We start from the raw sequence: 20150 nt of genomic DNA on the forward strand, positions 1-20150 counted from the left end.
CTCATTCTGATTTACTGACCATTAAGAACTACAGACAGAAATCCTGTCTCCAGCAGAAGACAGCTCTGGCCAAAAGGGAGCCATGGAAAGATGCAGGGACCCTTTTCCAGACCAGAGGTAAAGGTGGGAGTATCAACCAGCTGGCTGCTTTACCCTCAGGTCTGAGCCACCAAAAGTGGTACCTGGATTTGCTCCCTATGGAAAGGTCTCCATCAGATCTTCCAATGAAATACTGAAGGACAAGCCCTTTGCTATTCATATCCATTCACTCTTTCTGGGGCTATGCCTATCCTTGTAAATAAACAAGGGATTAAAGGTAAACATGAGCACGGTCCCGTGATCATCCAGACCATTTAATTACTTGCAAGCTCCCTGGTGCAGCTTTGGCCCGAGACCGTGCCAGGGCACAGTCTGGTAGATGGCTGAGCCAAGGGACTCTCTCCTGCAGGTCTGTGGGATGAGGCCAGCCCATTTTGCAGAGGAGGAGAGCTGAGGTGTGTGGCTCCAAGCTGTGTCATGCTTGGCCCCAGAGCCAGAGAACAGTCCCTGAACTGTTTTGTTCGGCAGCGTAGACGTAGCCCGTGGAGACAGACAGTAAAAGGGCAAATTAGCATTTAGTTGGCATATGAATTTCTGTTCTTCAGGAACAAAAGAAGGGCCATCTGCTCATTGTGTCTCGCTCTCCACCAACCTGTGCTGGATTTCAGCCCATCACTGAATGGGGAGGCAGGACGGACCCTCCTGGGAGTGTCCTGGGAGATGGAGGATACCCACCTTGCCCCACTGTGTTGGCCAACCTATCTTCTGGGCAAAAAAAAAAAAAAAAAAGCAGTGATCCCCATCCCCTGGCACGTTCCTGGAAGGTCTTTTTTTCTCTCCTGTAATTCCTGCCTTAGCGAGGCTGATTCCTGAGCTGCACACGTGGGTTTGTCGTTGCGGTGTGCCGGGGAACACCTGGCTCTTTGCGTGCGGGTGAGTTATGGTGAGGTTTCTCTAAGCAGGTGCTGGGCTGGAAGCAGAACGAGCAGTCTCAACATCACTCAGGGGGAAACTGGAAGCAGAATTGCCTGCATGTGGCTTTGAAGCTGTGGTCCATTTAGCAGTGTGTTAGATAGGAACCTAAATATAGTCCTGTCTGCCAATGTCCTCAGCCAGAAAGGAAAGCCCATACAAATGAAGAAGCATGTGAAAATCACAGGCTCTGCTGTCATCCCGGTGATGAGGCACCACCTGAGCCCTTCTCAGAATAAATATAAGCCTTCCTCCTTCAATCCTTCATCTTCATCAAGGCTGCCCACAGAGAGCTGACCAACACCGGCCCCAAACCAGCCCATTCCCGATGCTGTACAAATCACTCCATAGCATCCTCCACCATTTCTTGTGATTAAATAAAGCTTGGGGAAGTGCCTCCTGATAACCACCATGCTTGCCCCTCACTACTAAGCCATCCTCCCTCCCAGCTCCCTTTGCTCAAGGGTTCCTGGAGAGAAAGACTGAAAATGGGAAAAGTTTACATCTGGCTTATTTATGTAAATCCCGAACGGCTTGTGGTGCGGCTGATAGATGAGATGCAAGGAATAAAGTGGCTCATTAGTGCCTCTGCCATGATTGCTTCCCTTTGCCTGCCTGTGTGGCTACAGGCTTTTTAGGGTTTGTTGCAGGGAGCCTGGAAGGCAGCCCCTGCCCTGAGGAGCCTGCAGTGATGGGGGCGGTCTCCAGGGAACAGGGTAGGCGGGTGCCCCGTGCTCCACAGTGTGGTGAGCTCAGGTAGCTGAGACCCCTACACCTCTCCCTTATAAATGCTGGAATGGTTATTTAGGGAAGGAGGAATGTCCCATGCAAGTCTGCATGCACATGAAAAGATAAGTTTTCCCCCAGCTGCCCCTTCTGATCTCCTAGGAAGAGTAGGAGACATTTCTGGGACCAGCACTTGCATCCAGACCATCAAGTCTAACAGCGACTGATGGACTTATCGTCCACAAATTCTCTAATCCGTTTTGGCACTCTTTTATACCTTTAGCCTACACAGCATCCTGTGGCGGTGAGTTCCTCAATTGAATTATGAGCCGTGTGAAAAAGTACTTCCTTTTGTTTGTGCTCGGTCTTTGGGATCGGTAAGGATGGCTTTCTGCGTCACGAGGCTTAATTCACTGCTGCTCCCCATGGCCCTCGAGGCCCCTGGAGACAAGGTGCTGTAGAAATGCACATATTTATCAGGTTTTTTTTGTTTTTGTTTTTTGGTTTTTTTTTTTTTTTTTTTTTTTTTTTTTGGCTGCAAACTCCTGCTGCTCCAAGGTCACGGTTGGATCCAGAACTTCAGGGACCTTGGGCTTTAAAAGGAATCATTTTTATTCCTGTTTCTCTCCACCTTCAGGGCCTGTGCTCAACTTCCAAGAAGGGCTCCACATTCACAGGCTCTGGCTCAGACGTTTTTACACTCTCTATATCTTTGGGACATTCCTGTTCTCCCAACCTGGTGTCACCAGAGGACTCCAGCCCCTTATTTCAGACAGTGTAGGAGAAACTGGAATCACTTGTATAGCAAGCCCAATCCTGTAATTCAAATTCTTACATGCTGCTGACTCTAAGGATGGAGAAAGTTAGACAAGGGAGGGATTTGTATCTGGTTTGCTCAAAGGACCTGTATTTTAGGTGTTTTTTTTTTTTTTTTTTTTCTCCCTACACCCTGAATCTTCATTTTCTTTCTGCTGAGACGTATAAGAAAATTGCAAATCTGAGCAGTACCATGTTAAGGTCTTTCTGCACGCAATTTAAATAGACATTCTCACCGAGCATTGGAAACTGAATACCTAAAATTATGAGCTGAATTCCTGGTGTCAGAAGAGGAAAACATTCTCAATCCAGTTTTAATTGCTGAGATTGCAGCATTGAATAAACAAGCATTATGCACCTTCAGGGTTGCTGTACAAAACTGGAGAGGCACCAGGACTTGCACCATTGTGGAGCAGCCTGAAGCACATCTCAGGACGTTTCCTAGCCTGGCTTTGTCCCCAGCCAAAAATCACCACCCCTGTGGGCACAGCTCAGGGGATATTAAGCACTGCAATAAGGCTGCTCTGCTTTGGGGACAGGCGATTTAACTACACGGACATGAGCATCATCATGAGCACCCAGAGCCCCCTGAGCAACCCCAAGCCCCAGGGGCTCCCATTTAGCTCCCCAGCTAATGACAACGCTTTTACCCTCCCGCTGGCTTTCTAATCAATCGTAGCCCAGTCCCCAGCAGGAATGAGTGGAGAGAGAAGTGGTCTGGCCCCTGCTGGCTTTCTGCCTCTCAAGAGGATGACCTTGCCCTCAGAGGACCTCTTGTGTAACCTTCACACCAAAGAATGGGGTGGGAACAGAGGAAAAATGTCTCAAGGGGCTGGTTGTGGAGCATTTATGGGCAAAAGTAAAGCAAGAGGGACAGAAGGAGGTTTATAGGGTTTTCTGGGGAGAATCCAAGGTGTTTTTGGTAAAATGTGGGACCCTTGATGGCAATGAGCAGGAGAAGGGGATACCAAGGGGTGCAGGTGGTGCTGGCATGGAGGAGATAGGAACTGAACATCTCATGGGGGTCAGAAGAGTTGTGTATTCCCCTGGGGGTGAGGAAATGCCCAGAAGCAGTGTGACAGCCATCACCAAAAACCCACTGTGGGATGTACCTTTACAGTATTAACTTGACCACTGGGGTTTAATTCTGCTCTGCTAATGGGAAACTGAGGCAGAGGAAGAGGCAATGTTAAATGTAATGTTGTCGTGACCCCCATTGGATGTCTCCTGCCAAGAACCCCGTAGACTCCTTGACTTTGTTATGCATTGGCATCTAACCCATCTCCATGCTATGGAGTCCTGGAGAAATTCCCACCCCGGATGCGCTCCCAGCAGGCTGTGCCGACAGCGCTGCCCTCCGTGAGAGGACAGCCGAGGACAAGCAGCTGCAGCTCCGGATGAGGTGATGTTAAAAAACACTGAGCACACACATGACATCTGCGTGCCGCGGCTGTGTTGGGCCCAACAGAAGGTGCTGCAGAGCCCTGGGCTCGGTTCCCTTGGGCAGCCACATCTGGGAGCAGATGGAGCACATCTGGCCCTCCTTGTCTGCCAGGCTTTCCTCCACGGAAGGGTTTCAGGGTCCTGCATTTTAGGGTCCAGTCCTGCTGCTCAGTGCTCCCTGAACCAACTCACTGAAAAATAAATAAGTAAATAAATAAAAATTCAGAGTCAGGAACTGAGCTTGACCCCCTGCACCCCTGCCTGACAGTTTTAGCCATGGACCCGTCTTCAATTTACTTACTTTGGAGAGGAGGCTTAAATCTTTAAGGCTATTAAGCTGATATCAGGATGAAATCCTAGAGTGTTGGGAATGAAACACCACCTTCAGCATCTTGCTGGAGCTTTTCAGATCACTGAAGAAAAGGAGAGGCAGCTTTTTACATCCATTTTTGCAGGTGGGGAAACTGAGGCACAGATAGGCAGAGGTTCTTAAATGGGAGCAAGCACCAATCCCGCAGTCAAGATTAAAATCTGCCCTCTGGCTCTCCCCAGCAGTGTCTCTCCATCAGGCCAATGCTGAAGGATGTCAGACATCTGATTGCTCAGCCAAGGCACAGGAGCTTTGGAGTCTCCTGAAAGTGGTTAAAAGCCTCTTAGAGCACCCCAGCGTTTCCCCAGCCTGATCCATTTCTACGTTTTATCTCTCAGCCCACTCCCCAGCTCCCCTCTTCACTGAAAATTGAAATGGGATGGGGACTTTGTCCCACAAGCATCCCCACCATGGCATCAAATATTCCCCATCCTATTCATGCTGTTCCCGTAGGCTGTCCCAGTCTACCAGAGTCTATCCCCAAAGCGTGTACCTTTCCAGGATGGAGCTGAGAGAAATTTGTGATGAAGGATGCTAGTGTGTATAAGTATCATTTATTAACATGGCAGGCAGGTGAGCATCAGGCTTTCCTTGCACTCAGAAGACTGAGATGGATGGAGGCAGCGAGCAGGATTTTGGTCTCTGTAGCAGCAGAATAAACCTGCCAGGTCATGAGGGGTGCATGAAAAAATGTGAAACAGCAGGAGGGGAACTGGGCTGGACCCTTGGTTTTCTGACCCTCGTCTGCTTTCCAAAGGGGTTTTGGCCAAGTTCAGCTCTCAGGATTTTGTCCAGAGGTAGACCTGACCCAGGGAACTGGAGCAGTTCCACGAGGGAGATGTGCTGGGTTGGCATCCTTTCCAGGATGTTTCCCTCACCTGAAATCCCTCTAGGGGGTGGATGTGCACTGAAGTCAGGGTAAGACCTAAAGGCTTTCCCAGTCCTGCAATACCCACCAGTCCATCCTCATACCCCTTTGGGTCCTGCTTTCCACCAGAAGATAAAGGCAAATCTTTGTAGATAACTCTTGCTGGGAAGGGTCAGAGTGAGGGAAATCCTTGTAGAAGGCAGAAGAGAGGGAAAATAGATCATTAAAAATAACACTAAGGAAAAGCCTGATTTTAAGCACTGAATTTATGGAGGATGCTCCAGGACTGGTCCAAGCTCCATCCCTCCCTAGGTGCCAAGTCTGAGCCCTTCCTGACCTCCCCATGCACTGTTGGGTGACAGATGTTGTGATATTTCTCCAGGCACCTCCACCGTGCTTCTCTCCCTCGCCTCTGTAGCACGAAGAATATTTCCAAGTGGTTGCAATATTTTTTTTTTCCTTCTGCTAGCAGTTCTTTGTGGATAAGGACAGGGCATATTCATTTCCCCTGTTTTCTCACAGTGACAAGGGACTGAGCTTTTTCAGGGCCAGGTGGCTTTCCGCCGCCGGCAAAAGGGATATTTTGTTTGATATCGGGGGATTTCTCGCAGGGAAATGGGAAGCTCCAGGAAAGGAAGATTAGCTTGATGAGAGTGGTTTTCACCCCGCTGGGGTGTCAGCCGTGTGCCAAGGTCAGGAAGAGGAAAAGCAGAGGGAGGTAAATCCTGGATGATAGCACAGCTGAGCCCACGGGCAGGAGAGAAGGGATTTGAGGTTTGGCAGATCGCTGTTTGGAGAGGTCCTATGGCCAGCAGCGGGGAAGGACGCACTTTCTGCAGTCATGGTTTTGCTGTTTTTTTTTCCTTTTGATTTTTTATTTTTTTTTATAAAGTGTGTGTGTGTGTGTGTTTGTGTGCGTGTCTAACAGTGCCCTCCATTGGCCAGACCCAGGCTGCTGCTGCGCCGAGAGCCCCCTGCCACCAGCACAGGAGAGGAGAGCGGTGGATGCCCAGGCAGGGAGGCTGCCCTTGCTGTGGGGAAGGATGCTGGGCAGCGCACGCATCCTGCAAAGCACCTCCTGGGGCAGGGGTGAAGTGTGTTTGGGGCACACGGATGTGTGCCAAAACCAAGCAGAGTTGAAAGTGGTGGATATCTCCAGCTTCAGACCCAAATTGTTTGATTCACCGTAACTGTGGGACACGAGGGTGCAGCACCAAAAGGCTTGACAAGGCTTGCGGGCTCCAAAACTCACACGGAGCAGTGCAAACTAGGTGATTAAACCCCTCAAGCAGTCCAGGTCCTATGTGTAATGTGTGATTCGGTCCCTGCCTGGGTTTGTTTAAGCTGCAAAGATCGATCTGGTTCTGTTTCTAACCCTGCCTGCTCCCGTGGGTGCCAGGGTGGGACGGAAATACTCAGCAAGAGGAAGTACAAAAAGACTGCTGGGGCTTTGGGCAGTGATGTGAGGATACATGGGCTGTGCTGCTGGTTCAAATCTCTATTTAAAACCTTTTACTTGACCACCTCGGACACATGTGCAAGGAAATCAAGATGGGAAAGTCTTTTAGACCAAATTTATCAGCTTCTTTCTGCAGTTGCTTGGGATGAAAACTTGTCTTTCAATGGGTACATGCATAAAGAGGGCAACATTTTTGCCCTTCCAATGGTCCTTGAAAAACTCAAACAAGGAATGGCCCAAGGTAATTCACAGTCGCCTGCTGTCCTCAAAATTTCCTCCAGCAAAGGCTTCTCTGCCAGTCCCATCTCCCGCTGGAAGAGGGAGCATAGCAGAGAGCCGGGCTACTTAGGCACCAGCTGTGGCAACTACCACAGGCGTAAGGGCAAATTAACCTGTGTGCCATGGGTACAGGGTTTTCCACGGTGGGACAATCTGTCTTTTCATGCAATTAATATCAACTCCCCAGCCTCAGGCTGCAACCTCTTGTGTGCATCCCCCTTGGGGGATTAAGCGTGGAGGATCGATCTGTTTGCTGGAATGCAGCATTAAACAACTGCCCATTGCTTCTTCACCACGTGTGTTGGGCCAAAGGTGCAAGTGTGGAAGGGAAGTTGCTTTAAGGAATGATTCCTACTTCAGTAAGAATCAGCTGAAGGAGAAAAAAATATGTTTATGCTCCTTATGGTGAAACCCTCCAGATGGGACCGCATTCAGGGGAAATCAATTCTGAGACCTAACAACCGTAACACAGCGTCCCATTAACGGGTCTGTTTAGTTAAAGTTTGTTGGCTTTTACAGTGTGTGGTTTTTTTTCCCCAAAAGGGGCGAGGGGAGTGCGCATTTTGTGTTTTGTGCATCTTCGTTCAGTAACAGGGATGTGGCCGGTGTGAGAAAAGTCAGGTTCGTGGAGAGTGGGAGGCTTGGGCTGGATCCCAGAAGCTGAAGCCACCACCAGGGGCCGGATCCTGATGGTCTCCATCAGCTCTCGGCCCTGTCTCCTCCTCATCTTGTTGCCATGGAGGCGCTGCTGGTTCCTGCAGCTTCCTTCATGGGCTGGACCAGAGGTTAGGGTGATCCTGGCTGGCTCGTGGTGGGAAGGTCGGATAGACTTGGTCTTTTCCAAGGCTGTGCCCACTTCTGAACAGCATGAGCTGCGCAGGCACTGCCCTACAACGAGGGAGAGATGAACCAAAGGGTCTGAGACTCTCTGCTCCCTTTCACAGTCAGCTAAGCAAGCACGCTTCACTTACTGAAGCTGATATTTAAAACATTCACAGTCATTTGCAGGCAACCCCTCCTGCTAATCAGGATGACCTCTCCGGAAATTTATAGGATGTTTGCTTGATGCCTGTGGTTTTCTTTGCAACCAAGTGGTGCTTTGCATCGGCTAAGCAGGCTGCTGTTCCTGAAGTCCAGCCCCCGAGGCTGGCACGGGGAGGGTTGCACTGCAGAGTTCTGCAGGCTGCAAAGCACCATCGGGAGTGGGGATCGGACTTCTAAAAAATTTAAGTGCAAATGCATTTGGACTCCGTGCTGATTAGTGTCAGGTCTAACAGACATGCCGGAATCTGCTGGCAGAGGCTGCAGTGATTTGAATCTCAGATGAAACCCAGTTTGCAAACAGCAGATCTGACTTTCCAGTTCCCTAACCCTTTCCTCTCCAGGAAAAATAAATAAATAAAATAAATAAAATAAAATAAAATAAAATAAAATAAAATAAAATAAAATAAAATAAAATAAAATAAAATAAAATAAAATAAAATAAAATAAAATAAGCTTTTGCAGAAGAGGGGCAATGCAGAGGCAAAACTTTGATATATAGAGGAGCAAAAGCAAGAGGTGAAAGTGGTGCTGCATTTGCATTGGCTAGGAGCCTGTCTCCTCCCAAATGCACAGGATGGTCTGTGGGCTTCATCTCTTGTATAAGTGCCTTCTGGGAGGCAGGATTGGGTTTAGCTGCATAACTCGTAGATTTGCTGGGAATTCGTCTGGCTGCTGCAAAAGCTTCCTCTGTTTGCAGTCTGGGAATGGAGAGCTTGAGAGCGGGGTGGGAGAGGGCAGGTTTGGGGGCGGGTGGCGTGGAATTGATGGGGGTGTGAAGAGGATCAGAGCCACAGGCTGCGATGGGAGGAGATGTTTGTCTCCCTACCCCCTTGCAATCAGTGCCCCTCTTCATAGCCTGGGCATTCACCCTAATTCCTTCCTGCCAGTGCCATCTTGGCCCCTGATCAATAAGATGCACACCCCAGGTGACTGGAGTTATTTTGGGGTTGCAGCCCAATGTTAGCAGCTGAGAAGCTGGGCTGCTTGCACCCAGGGCTCCAATGCAGAGGATCTGAGCACTTGTTTTGTTTTTGTGTTTGTTTTTGTTTTTGTTTTTAAGACCATGGAAGCTCCTGATATCATCCTGATACTCAGCAGTAAGGTTTGGCAAGGGGAACCTCCCTCCCTGAGGTTAGAGCTGCCCTTTTAAAATTGGTCAGCAGCCCTGGTTTGGAGGAAATACGTGCTGCAGGGCCAGGGAAATCCTCACCCAAGGGGAAACTTCTAATTTCCTCTACCTGATGTGAGCCCAGAGGGCAGTAAAAGGAAAGAGCTGGGAAGGTGAGAAGTAAAAGGAGTCCCTGGCTGGGACATCCCAGCGATGGGGACACCTCCAAAGCTAGCGTGTGGAGGGTGATGTGGGGCTGCAAACCCCACCAGAGAGATGTATTGGGACTGGGGATGCTGCATGGATTCTTGGCATTGCGAAGGGTTAATGGAAAAAAAATAAAGAACAAATCCCAAATCTTTTCTCTTTCTCTCCCCTCCTCCTTTCCTCCCTTCCCTTTTTTTCCAGGTGTTGTTTATGGCCACAGGAGGGAGCTCAAATCCAGACATGGGAGGATTGGCTTGATTTCGGATTCAGAGCCTCTTAAACTCTCACTTTTCCTCTAAGCTGGTCCCTGTTATGTCCAGGATCTGGCACCTGCTTGACATTTACTTTGAGTTCCAGAGGACCAGAGACCTAGGATGAGGAGCATTGGATCTGCCCTGAACCTGCTTTTGGTATCGCCACTCTACTTTGTGTGGACCGTGGTCGCTCTGGACCTGGCACAAACTCCCTGCACCACTTTGGTCCAGGGGAAATTCTTTGGGTATTTCTCCTCCTTCGCCGTCTTCCCGTTGAACTCCTCTCTCTGCTCTTGGATTATCCAGAACCCCGACCCCCGGAGGTACACCTTGTACATGAAGATCCTCAAACCCACCGGCGTATGTGACCACCAGCACATCCGCACCTACCAGTTCGACTCCTTCCTGGAGTCCACCCGCACCTACCTGGGCATGGAGAGCTTCGACGACGTGCTGAAGCTCTGTGATGGGTCCACCCGCTACGCCTTCCTCCAGTCCAACAAGCAGTTCCTCCAGATGAAGCAGACTGCGCCGCCGGGGGTGGAGAACGGACCCGTGCGGTGGAAGCCCACGAAGGCTCAGGAAAGGGACTTCTCAGTGGAATACCTCGTGGTGGGCAACAGGAACCCTAGCAAAGCCGCGTGCCAGATGCTCTGCAAGTGGCTGGATGCGTGCCTGGCCATCAGCAGCAGCTCCCACCCCTGCGGCATTATGCAGACCCCCTGCTCTTGCTCGGGAGGGGAGGTCCTGGATCAAGCCAGCGAGATCCTGGGGCTCGCAAAGAAGAAGGAAGATTGTTACAAGGATGGGATTTACTTGGAGAACTGCATGAGCAGCCCGAAGGACAGCAGCGGAGTGGAGTTCCTGGGTGAGTGAGGGGACAGCCGGGGGGGTTTGGGAGGGAGGGATGGTTGGGTTGTCCCCTCCTGGGTCTCATGTTTTTCCCACCATGTGTGTATCCGAGTCTGCAGATGCCTGCTATGAAAAACTTCCTCGCTAATTGCTAGGCAGATCTGGCAACCCCTGGTGGCTTTTCATGAGTGGCTTCCCCTAAGTGTGCCCTAAATTGTTTCACTCCTTCTTTGGGCCCTTTCCTCACTTTTTTTTACTTCTGCAGCTTCATTGAAGCTGAGGGTAAGTCGTACCTGGGGGCAAGCAGTTCCCCAGTGCAATTAGAAACATCCTAGAAGAGGCAGGATGCAAGCTACCTCCCACGGTGGGCTGCACTCAGCAGCCCTACCAACCCTGTAAATTCATGGGAAAAACTTAATTCCCAAGGCCGGTTTGAGCGAAAGACAGCAGAAGTCATGCTCATTTTGTTCTCAGGATTTCAGCTTCATTTTCCTTCTGGAGGCTTTCAAAAAGAAAGCTCACCACGCTACTTGTGAGGGGCTATGTGGTGCCATTCTTTGGGTTCATTCCTCGGGTATTTGGTCCGTGTTTTGTTCTCCTTGGGATGTTGGGTGTGATGTAGGTTGTGCCTGCCAAGAGACCATGAAAGGGATGGGGAAGGAAGATGAGAAAGGGCTGAGAATAAGGAAGGAAGACGAGAAAGGGTTGAGAACAGGGATGAGATGCTCCTGAGGTCCGATCTTGGTGCGTCACTGCTGCACTGTGCCGGGGAGAGAAACTCTCCTTGCAGCCATCTCCGCTGGTGGCACAGCGACGCGCAAAGCTGGAGGGAACTGGAGGGTCAGAAAGCAAAGCCGCTATTTCAGGGGCTGTGTCAGATCCGCTCCCGTCCCACCTGCCAGCAGGCAGCTTATGTAAACCGGGGGTGTGTTGCTAAATGGGAATTTGGGCAGCAAGGAGGGCAGATTCCCATTTGGGCTGGCCGTGGGGGCTCCTGCCTGGCTTTTGCAGCCCCTCTCCCAGGCAGGGGGGGAGTTTCTGCACATTTCTGCAGGTGGAAGGAGGCAAAATGTGCTTGCGGTAGGCAGGAGGTTATCAGGCAGAGTGATTTTCTTGCAGAGATTAGGATATGATCAGGTATCAGTGCTTCCATCGGTGTATTTTGGGGCAGATTTTGTTTCTCGCCGCTCTGTGAATCAATACGTGGAGTCGCACAGACGAGCCGTAAATCCTACAAATTAGTTCCTCACCATGCCCCTCACCCTGGCTGTGAGCACACGGGGCTGGTCGCTCCCCAGATCCCAGATTTTTTTTGCAGTGCCCTTTTCCTCCTGTGCGAACAGCTTGCGAGGAGCACCGCGCTGCCCGCCTCCTCGGAGCGATGTGAGCCTCCTTCAGTCAGGTGCCACGCTCTGCCTTGGCTGATTGGAAGATTTATGCACTCAACCCGAGCAGCGTGACCTTTTTCATCGCAACCAGAGGTGAAATTTGAAAAAAGATTTTCAGCAAATCCTGAAGCGATTCAGGCTTAATATTGGCTTTTGTAAAGATCTCTCCTAGTCCAGCTTGAGTGCTCGAATGTTCCCAGAAAATAAATATGAAAGAGGCTCAAAGGTGGTTGAATCTAAATCCTTTTGGGTTGTCAAATATTTGTAGAGAGTGTAGATTACTTTATTTTATTATTATTATTATTATTATTTTCTGCTGGCTGCTCACATCTGCTCCGTGCTGAAGACAAAGAATTAGCATTTTACTGGTGGGATGCCATCTACATGGAAACGAAGCTTGCAGGGTGCCCGGCCTCTCCATGTGCTGCTCTGTCTGTCACTGTGTCTGTTTTGATTTTTGCAAAGGCTTGATCAGGAAGATGGAGGCGAGATCCAATTTGGACAGCGAGCCAGCGATCCCTTAACAGAGTTCTGTGGGTGGAATATTTTGATGGGGTTTCTGATTTCTGAGCACTGCTGCTGGTTAATGCTGTTATTGTTGTCCTGATTGTATGATAGTATTTGTAGCATTCTTCTTCTTTTTAACGACTTTTTTTTTTTCCTGCTGCTTCCTGAGTCTTTTTTTTTTTTGGAGCCTGTCTTGACACTTTTGTCTTTGAACAAGGGTGTATGTGTGTGCTGTACTAGTCTGGTCTGGTGACTTTCACGGCAAGTAAGGAATTGCCAGATACCCAGACACCACAAAATGTGGAGCCTATTTTATCCCAATGTGCCTCCTCTATACCTGGGATATTTTCCATTCCTGAAGGATGGAGAACACACCCCCGTGGCCATGTGCTGGACTAGATGCTCTCCTCTCCCTGCTCTCTGGAGATGCTCAAGAGCAGCCCAAGAACAGATCTGGACATACGTTTGGTGGCCAAAGAGCAACTGTGGACAATCAGAAGGGGTCTTCACAAAGTGGCTCTGCCAAAACTGCCTTCATATCCCCTCCTTGTCCACATCGTCAATGCCTGGGGGAAGAAGAGATTTTGCTTCCAAATTTTCTTCCTGGGTTTGGCGAGCCACCTCCTTTGCACCCTGCGTCCCACGCAGACGTTGCAGAGGTTACGGCAGGCGGTGGTGGGAACGAGAAGAATCTGTCAGGGTACAGAGGCGGCAGGAGATATTTTGGGGTCTTGCTGCAAACGGAGCTTGTCCTGGTGATCAACAAGACAGGCTTGGAGATGGATCGGCAGCTGCAGCCCACTCCCCACAGCAACACTCCTTGCTGCAGCTACCTCGAGCTGCTACACCAGAAAGGCTTTGAAGAGGGATTTTTTTATATATACATATATTTTTTTTTTCCAGAATACAACTAAACAGAATAAATATTTTTGGGCAGCATCAGATCCCCTCTGTCTGCTTAAAGCAGGATGGGAAGAAGGCAGAGACTGGTTGTAGGTCCTAAAGTTTAGAGGCAAACTCCCCTTTGGGAAAGACAACCAAGATTCCCGGGATAGGCATCCCCATAGGTTAGGGGGAGGGGCCCTGTGGGATTGCAGATGGGAAAGCTTCCTGAAATGTGGGGCCCTGGGGCTCGAAGGTCTGGAAATCCTGGTGGCCCTCCCAGATGTGAGCTGGTTTCACTGTAACAAGAGCTGGAGCTTTAAATGGGACGTTGATGTGACACCGTAATGAGAGAAGGTTAAATGTGTGCTTAAGTGCTGTGCTGAGTTAGGTACTTAATGAATGTCTAATTAGTCCTGTCTCATTGTAATCTGTTCCTGGAAGACCACTGCTTCGCTGTCACTTTGTGGTAGCCCAGAGAGGCAGCTGTGAAACAAATGCTGGTCCTCCTCTTCTTCAGACCCCCGGTCTTGGGGGGGATTCATGATGCAGACTGCAAAACAGAGCTAATCGTGTGCCCCTGAAATACGTTGTGTGCTTCCTGGTAGAGCAGACGGCTTCAGTGCTGGAGGGATTTCTGTGACGAACCAGTCTGATCAGCCTCATCAAGAGAATTTCACCAATTCATTCCAGCGAAGAGCTTGAAACTGAAAAGAAATGAGAACTGCTTCATTCTCAAAATAAATAAATAAATAAACAAATAAATAAATAAAATAAAATAAAATAAATCAGGACATAGCTAGTTGGAAGTGCTGGGGATTATCCTGCCTTTAAAATTTTCCGTTGTTTTTCTGTCCCCGTTGCTCTCAACTCATGCAGTCCCTCCTTCCCCCTGAATGCTCAATCACTTCATTGCTGTACTTTTTGTGATGTTTCACTTCCCAGCCCAGAGATGCTTTTCTTTGCCTGCTAGATTAAGAAATCATCTTGTGTCCATTCTGTACAGTGGAGAGGCATTTATAGACCCATGAACGAGTTTCTTCTTAACCTCTGCTGCGTTAAGTGGGCTGAGGTTCATAAATCTCTCACTCACATTTAATCCACACATCCTCTGAGCTGCCAGTCATTTTTGGGAGCTTTGCTTCATGCCTGGCTGGCTCTGCTGGCCAAGCATAGCATCTCCTCGGCAGGGTTGAGATTCTGCTTGGAGAGACTGCAGAAGGAGGTCCCTAGTGCGGAAAAAGGGCCAGATGTATAGGGTCAAGGCAGCTGCCTCCATCCCTGCTGCAGGATTCATGTTGGTTGGCACAGCCCTCCTGCCCTTGAACCTCTCTTGGGGCAGGAATAACTCAATAAATCATTTCCCGTGTTTGTGGTCAGATGTAGTGAGCAGGAAAGCTTGGGGACTGATAAAGAGCTGTGAGTAATTGCCCAGGGGTGGCCTCTGAAGCCTCTCCACTGACCTCTGCCTCCACTACAAACTCCATCCCTCCCAGCAATAGTCCCCCCAGGCCCAAAGAACAGCTGGGCTGGTGGAGAAAAGGAATTTGGCTTTGGATTTGCTTCATTTGGGGGTTTACAAACCAAGTGGCCATGGGAGTTGAGCTCGGTTTCAGTGCTTCTCCCTCCTGGCATAGACTCGTGTGTGCTGGGGAAGGTGTGCTGCTTTCCAGCTCCTCACCGCTCTATCTGTGTTTGTCCCAGTTGTCTGCGTTTGCCCCGGTCTGTACATCTTTGAGAGCAGAGCAATGCTGCAGTGAGAGCTCCCCAGCAAAACGTGGGGCAAGGAAGGGCTGCTTTCTGCTCTCTACATGAAATTTTCCTACCCTGTGTAAAGCATTAGGGATGTCACCTGTCTTCTTCCCCTTTAAAGACCAAACCTTAATAGCAGTGAGAAAGATCTGACAGCACTTTGGAGCTCCTGGAGGAAGTTGAACATAGCTTGGCATCTTACAAATGGGAGATCTTCCTCCCCTTATCTCCTGCAGAGAATCCCAGCTATCCCCATATGAGCAGCTCCTGATGGGACTGTCCATCGTGTGTATGGTTATTGGGGTGTTCCGTGGACAGGGCAAGTGTGGGCAGCTCCTTGTAGGTGTTAGAAAGGGCAGTCCTGACGTGGTTTGAAAACTCAGTCCTAAATGATCTGCAAAATCCCTGCTTGCCCCACTTCTTCCCTTTGGGATCATTAAAAACCTTGCAATTAGGCAGGAACCTAAGCCTACGTGGCATCTGGGATCTTTCCAGCAGCAGAGCAGAGATTTCCTGCATCCGCAGTGTTGTTTCAGCACTAAATCCACTCGTGCATGCATCTGTATGGAGATATCCTATTTAGGAGATAGGGGTAGAAAAATGAGAAAAATAAAGCGATCAGTTCCATTGTGAGCCCAGCAGCTTGTGGACATGATCACAATGCAGAAACATCTGCAATTACCATCAGAATGTGCTATTGTTGTAGCAGGGAGACTAAAGGTGGAATTTACATCCAGTTGCTGAGGGAGTTTTACAGGCAACTACTCCCATTATTGCTACGAGGGGACTTTTATGGGTAATTTAATGAGTAGCAGCCCTGGTGAAGGGCTCAGCCTCTCAGTTATGCACTTTTTTCCTTTTTTTTTCTTTTTTTTTTTTTTACGTTCATTATTGTTTATCATCCTTTCATATTCAGGGCACATAGCAGCTGCCCCCAAACGTTTTGTATGTGAATATGGGGTGAAATTTACTGCAGGGAAGCACAGGCACCAGATTCAAAATCATCACATCTGCAGTGGAGCTTTACAGCTGTAACTGCTGAAAGTGAGAACAAGGATGCTAATGGCTCAGAAGGGAAGGTGCACAGAGCAATTCCTGGCCCTTTTCACCACCCACCCTTAACCTCTGATGTATTTAAATAATCAGAGCAGGATGAAAAATGGGGAACATTATCTTTCCAAGGGAACTGGATCCACAGAGCTTTTCAAGTGCCTCATTCCCTGCTGAGGGTGCCTGACCTTCGTCGGTTTCATTGGCACTGAGCTGTCTGACCTGGAGGATCCCATATCATTTGGCTGATGGGGCTCTTGGGTTTCTCCCAGGTTTCGCTGAGAGTTTTCCCTTTTTCAGCGTTGTTTTTCTGCATCTAGATAGACTTTGGATTTAGCAGAGGCTGTGCATAGCCCATCTGCTGTAAAGGTCTAGCAGACAATGGGTCCAGGAGGGGAGAAGAGCTCTGATCTTTCCTAACAGGCCGTAAACAGAAACACATCAAGGCTGAGACCTTATCCATGAGTGCCCTCAGCAAAATCGTGCAGCATCTATGGGTGCTGGTTCTGGCTTCTATGAGCCTGTACATCCCCAAGGCTGTGCTGAAGTAAGTTTGGGCTAAAAAAAGCCAGAAAACTGTTTTTGGATTCTCAGCAGGTACCATTTATTGTGGCTTTGTGACACTGTAACCTGGGGGGGCATTCAGCAGCTGTGTGTCCCCAGAGTGGCTCTGCCAATGTCACCTCCAGTCTCCTTGAACCTGGTGCAGGCAGCCATCTGACACTGACGTCCCACACTTCAGCCTGCCATCACGGTGAAAAAAACGAGCTAGGAAAGGACAACCTTTAGCACAGCATCAGAATTGCGGATCTGTTGAGTTTAAATATATTCCTTTTTTGTTCCCTGGCTCTGGTTTTGATGGAGCAATAATTGCCACACAGCTCATTAAACTGGATGCTCCCCGTGGGCCTCAAGTGATCTGTGCCGTCAAATGAAGGGTTAACAGCTTGGGATATTCCCAATGCTTGGAAGCAAAAAGGAAGGAAAACAACTTGGATGGATGAAAGCTGCGGCTTCAGGCTCCTGAACAAACTGGGATGTCCTAGCAGGGTGGCTGCTTTGTCCCACAGAAGTCCCACCGTGTTTCTCTGGCACAGAGAAAAGCCTGGTGCTGATTCCCAAAGCCAAAATGCTCTAACAACTTGGGTGTGTGGACACCATACGGCACACAAGGAGTGTGGTAGGGTCTTAAAGCACGGGGATGGAATGGCCATCAGCTGGAAGGCTGGCTGAGCCCTCTCTGCCTTGCAGCAGGACCAAAAGGACTGGTGCGAGTCCTTGGGTTTGTCTCCTTGCCTGGCTGAGGAGGGGGATGCCCTGGCCTCCGCCAGCCTGGATGCTGTTGTTTGTTTTGTTTTAATGGACGGAGGACGGCATTTCCCCCCTCGTCAGCTTTGGGGACAGAGTGGTTGTCTGGTTTTGTGTTGAAGATGCCAAGACAAGAGGAAGATTCTGCACTGAAAGCATGAAAAACCAGTCAAGGGCATAGGTGCATCCTCCATTTGATTTCACTGGTCCTAAATCTAGATGCTACAGGACAGAGACATGGCTTAAAGAAAAAAAAAAAAAAGAAAAGAAAAAAAAAAACAGCCACATGAAGAGCACTATGCAGTAATTTCTGTGCACTTAACTTTTTATGCCCTGTGGATGAAATTGAGGCCAAGCTTTGGTGTCCCTTTCCCATAATACGAGTCTGGCTGAACCAGAGTTTTTCTACCAAAGTTACTGGTGTGACCAAGATCACAAACAGAATCCCATTTCAGCCAGTTCTGTGGCAAGAATTGGAGGTGTTGAGGAAAGGCACTATGGTACATGTGCCATGGGAAAGACTAGTGCAAGTTCAGCTTATCCATCAGGGACTTCCATGATGGCCCAACCTAGAGCCCAGGTGGGAAGGAGGCAGCTCTGTCATTGGGCACAGAGCTCGGCTTTGTGTCTATCTATCTGCCTATATATCATGTATCTATGTAAAGGAAAAATAGTCCTGGTATAGGGAGGTGTCAGGAGAGTAACAGCCCAGAGCTCAGGACCAGTTCCTGCCCATGAGGCCAGCACCAGTTGTGCTTTTGGTGCCTGTTAGCCTGGGATTAGGACTAAGGTCCCCAAATGCAGTGGGTTAATGATCTCTGCAGAGCTGGACCGAGGGGACATCTGCACTAGATTCCCCATTGTGGATGTGTGCTTGGCAAGCCATCGTTGGCTTCACCCAGCAGGAAAGCATTAACGCTGAGGGGCCAGGCCTGCTGCTTGCAGATGTACTGCTGGCATTTGGCTTCTGCAGTGCATGCACTGAGTCTGTCAAAGGAACGTCAATAAAAGTGGCTGAAGACGATTTATTTCTGCCCGTAAACACTTTCTCTTTCCCTGCCTCCTCCTTCATTTAGATTGTTGCTTTGTTTGTTTCTTCATTAGTTTGATTTTCCATTTTAGCTTCCTGCAATACTGTGCATGGACGCATTTTACTGAGCATTCAGCAAAGCAGGTTTCAGGGTGCTCTGCTGGGCTGGGAGAGGCTCCAGCTTGGGAGAAGCCCCATGAGGCTGTGCTCTGTGCATAGCCATGTAAATGCCAAAAGTGAATTTTAGCACGTCATATCTAGCATCAGCACAGCCCTGCCAGGGGTGATCCGACCTAGAGAGTAGGTGGTTGTGATGGCTCCATCACCTCCCAGCAGTGCAGCACCTAAGCCCAGCCGACCACCTTCCCCAGCAGAGATGAGTTAGTCAGCCTTCTTAACCTCTCCAAACCCTCATCCTTAATGGTCAGTTGTTAAAACTGGGGGGCACCTTTGTTGATTGGCCTGAAATTTGACTAGCTACCAGGCATTAGGGTCAGCCAAGATCAACGGATGGTGATGTGGCTTGAGATTGTTAATGAGAATAACAGGAAGGCAGACAGATCAGCAGAGGAGCTGTTCAGAAAAATTGTCTCTCTTGCTGGGGAAGGTATTCACTGAAGAAGAAAAGACACAGGGACCAGGACAGTCCCCAGGTAACCATAGAGAGATATTTAAAGAGATTGCATTTCATGCTTCTGTGCTTCTGGGCCATGGAGGAGCTTGAAGGCCCCTTCGGGGAGCTCGGCTGCTTGCCCCTGCAGACCACCGCAGCTGAGGAACCGTCAAGGAGAACAAAAGACCCCCTGGGAGAGCCACGATGGATGCCACCAGCTGTCAGGGCAGAGATGGCTTTTCTCGCTCAGCAGCTCTTGCGTGCCACGTGCTGCTCTGCTCGGTCCCACCTCCGTCCCCAGGCAGCTCGGCAGCGCTGTGATTTGAGCCTGTCGCCACTGGAGCTGCTGACAAGCTTGGTGGGAGCTTTTCTCTGACATAAAGTAATGCCTTCTACTTGCTGCGAGATGGAGGAAGAGACTGATTATAAAGCTTTGGCAGGTCTTTCAGCACAACCTCCAGTCTTCTGCATGATGTCCCGAATGTCCTAGAAGGGAGGTCAAGGTGGCATGCTGTCCTTTCTATTCTTAAAAAGATGGCCTTTTGAATAATGGGAAGGATGAAGACTGATTTCCTACCACGTGAAGTCCTTTCTTTTCCTACTGGGACAATTCCAGCTCCTCCCATTGTATCCAAATCCCTCATGACCCTCACCTTGCACCAATGTCACCAGCTTTGTCCTACCATCCATCTGAGTTCCTTAATTACTCACTGGACAGGAGATAACATCTCTGGAGCATTGCTGGCCTGGCTGGTGGGCCAAAGAAGCCAGATAACTGATGTGCTAGCTACTTTTTTAGTGAGTCAGGTCATATGATGGAATGTTTTATGGGAAAGAGTTGTGTTGAGTGCCTGTGGGAGGGGAGCATCCCTGTGAGTACAAGCCCAATATGTACAGCCTTCCCTGTAACAACAGGACTGCTCTGCAGCCTCTTTCAAGCTGTGCAATGCCAGATGCACCTGGAGCGTTGGTCACAGCCCTGGGAAAAGGACCGGGTCACAAGGCAGGAGTGGGTTGTGGTCACTGGAGCAGGGCTGAGTTGAGAAGGGTGAGCAGGAAGCCTCAGGAGAAATGTCCCGTGTAGTGCTGGAGGCTTGAGTGGCTTCTGGAGGGGATTTTGCCTTGCCCCTTTTCTCTCTGCTTCAGAGAAGCACATCCAGGAGCAAACACGTGGATTTACACA

General features: G+C 49.4%; 1 protein-coding gene across 13 annotated transcripts in view; it reads left to right on the forward strand.

The window, feature by feature from the left end:
• Window positions 1–20150, forward strand: part of ADGRB1 (adhesion G protein-coupled receptor B1) — a 259849-nt gene that overhangs the window by 63080 nt on the left and 176619 nt on the right. For all 13 annotated transcript variants that reach the window (XM_048048948.2, XM_066990793.1, XM_066990795.1 and 10 more), the window contains exon 2: window positions 9533–10453. In XM_048048948.2, coding sequence (XP_047904905.1) covers window positions 9706–10453 — 748 coding nt within the window. In that variant the 5' untranslated portion in view covers window positions 9533–9705. The remainder of the gene's footprint in view (window positions 1–9532; window positions 10454–20150) is intronic.

The sequence above is a fragment of the Anser cygnoides genome, chromosome 2, assembly GCF_040182565.1.
Source record: "Anser cygnoides isolate HZ-2024a breed goose chromosome 2, Taihu_goose_T2T_genome, whole genome shotgun sequence".
NCBI classification, from domain to species: domain Eukaryota; kingdom Metazoa; phylum Chordata; class Aves; order Anseriformes; family Anatidae; genus Anser; species Anser cygnoides.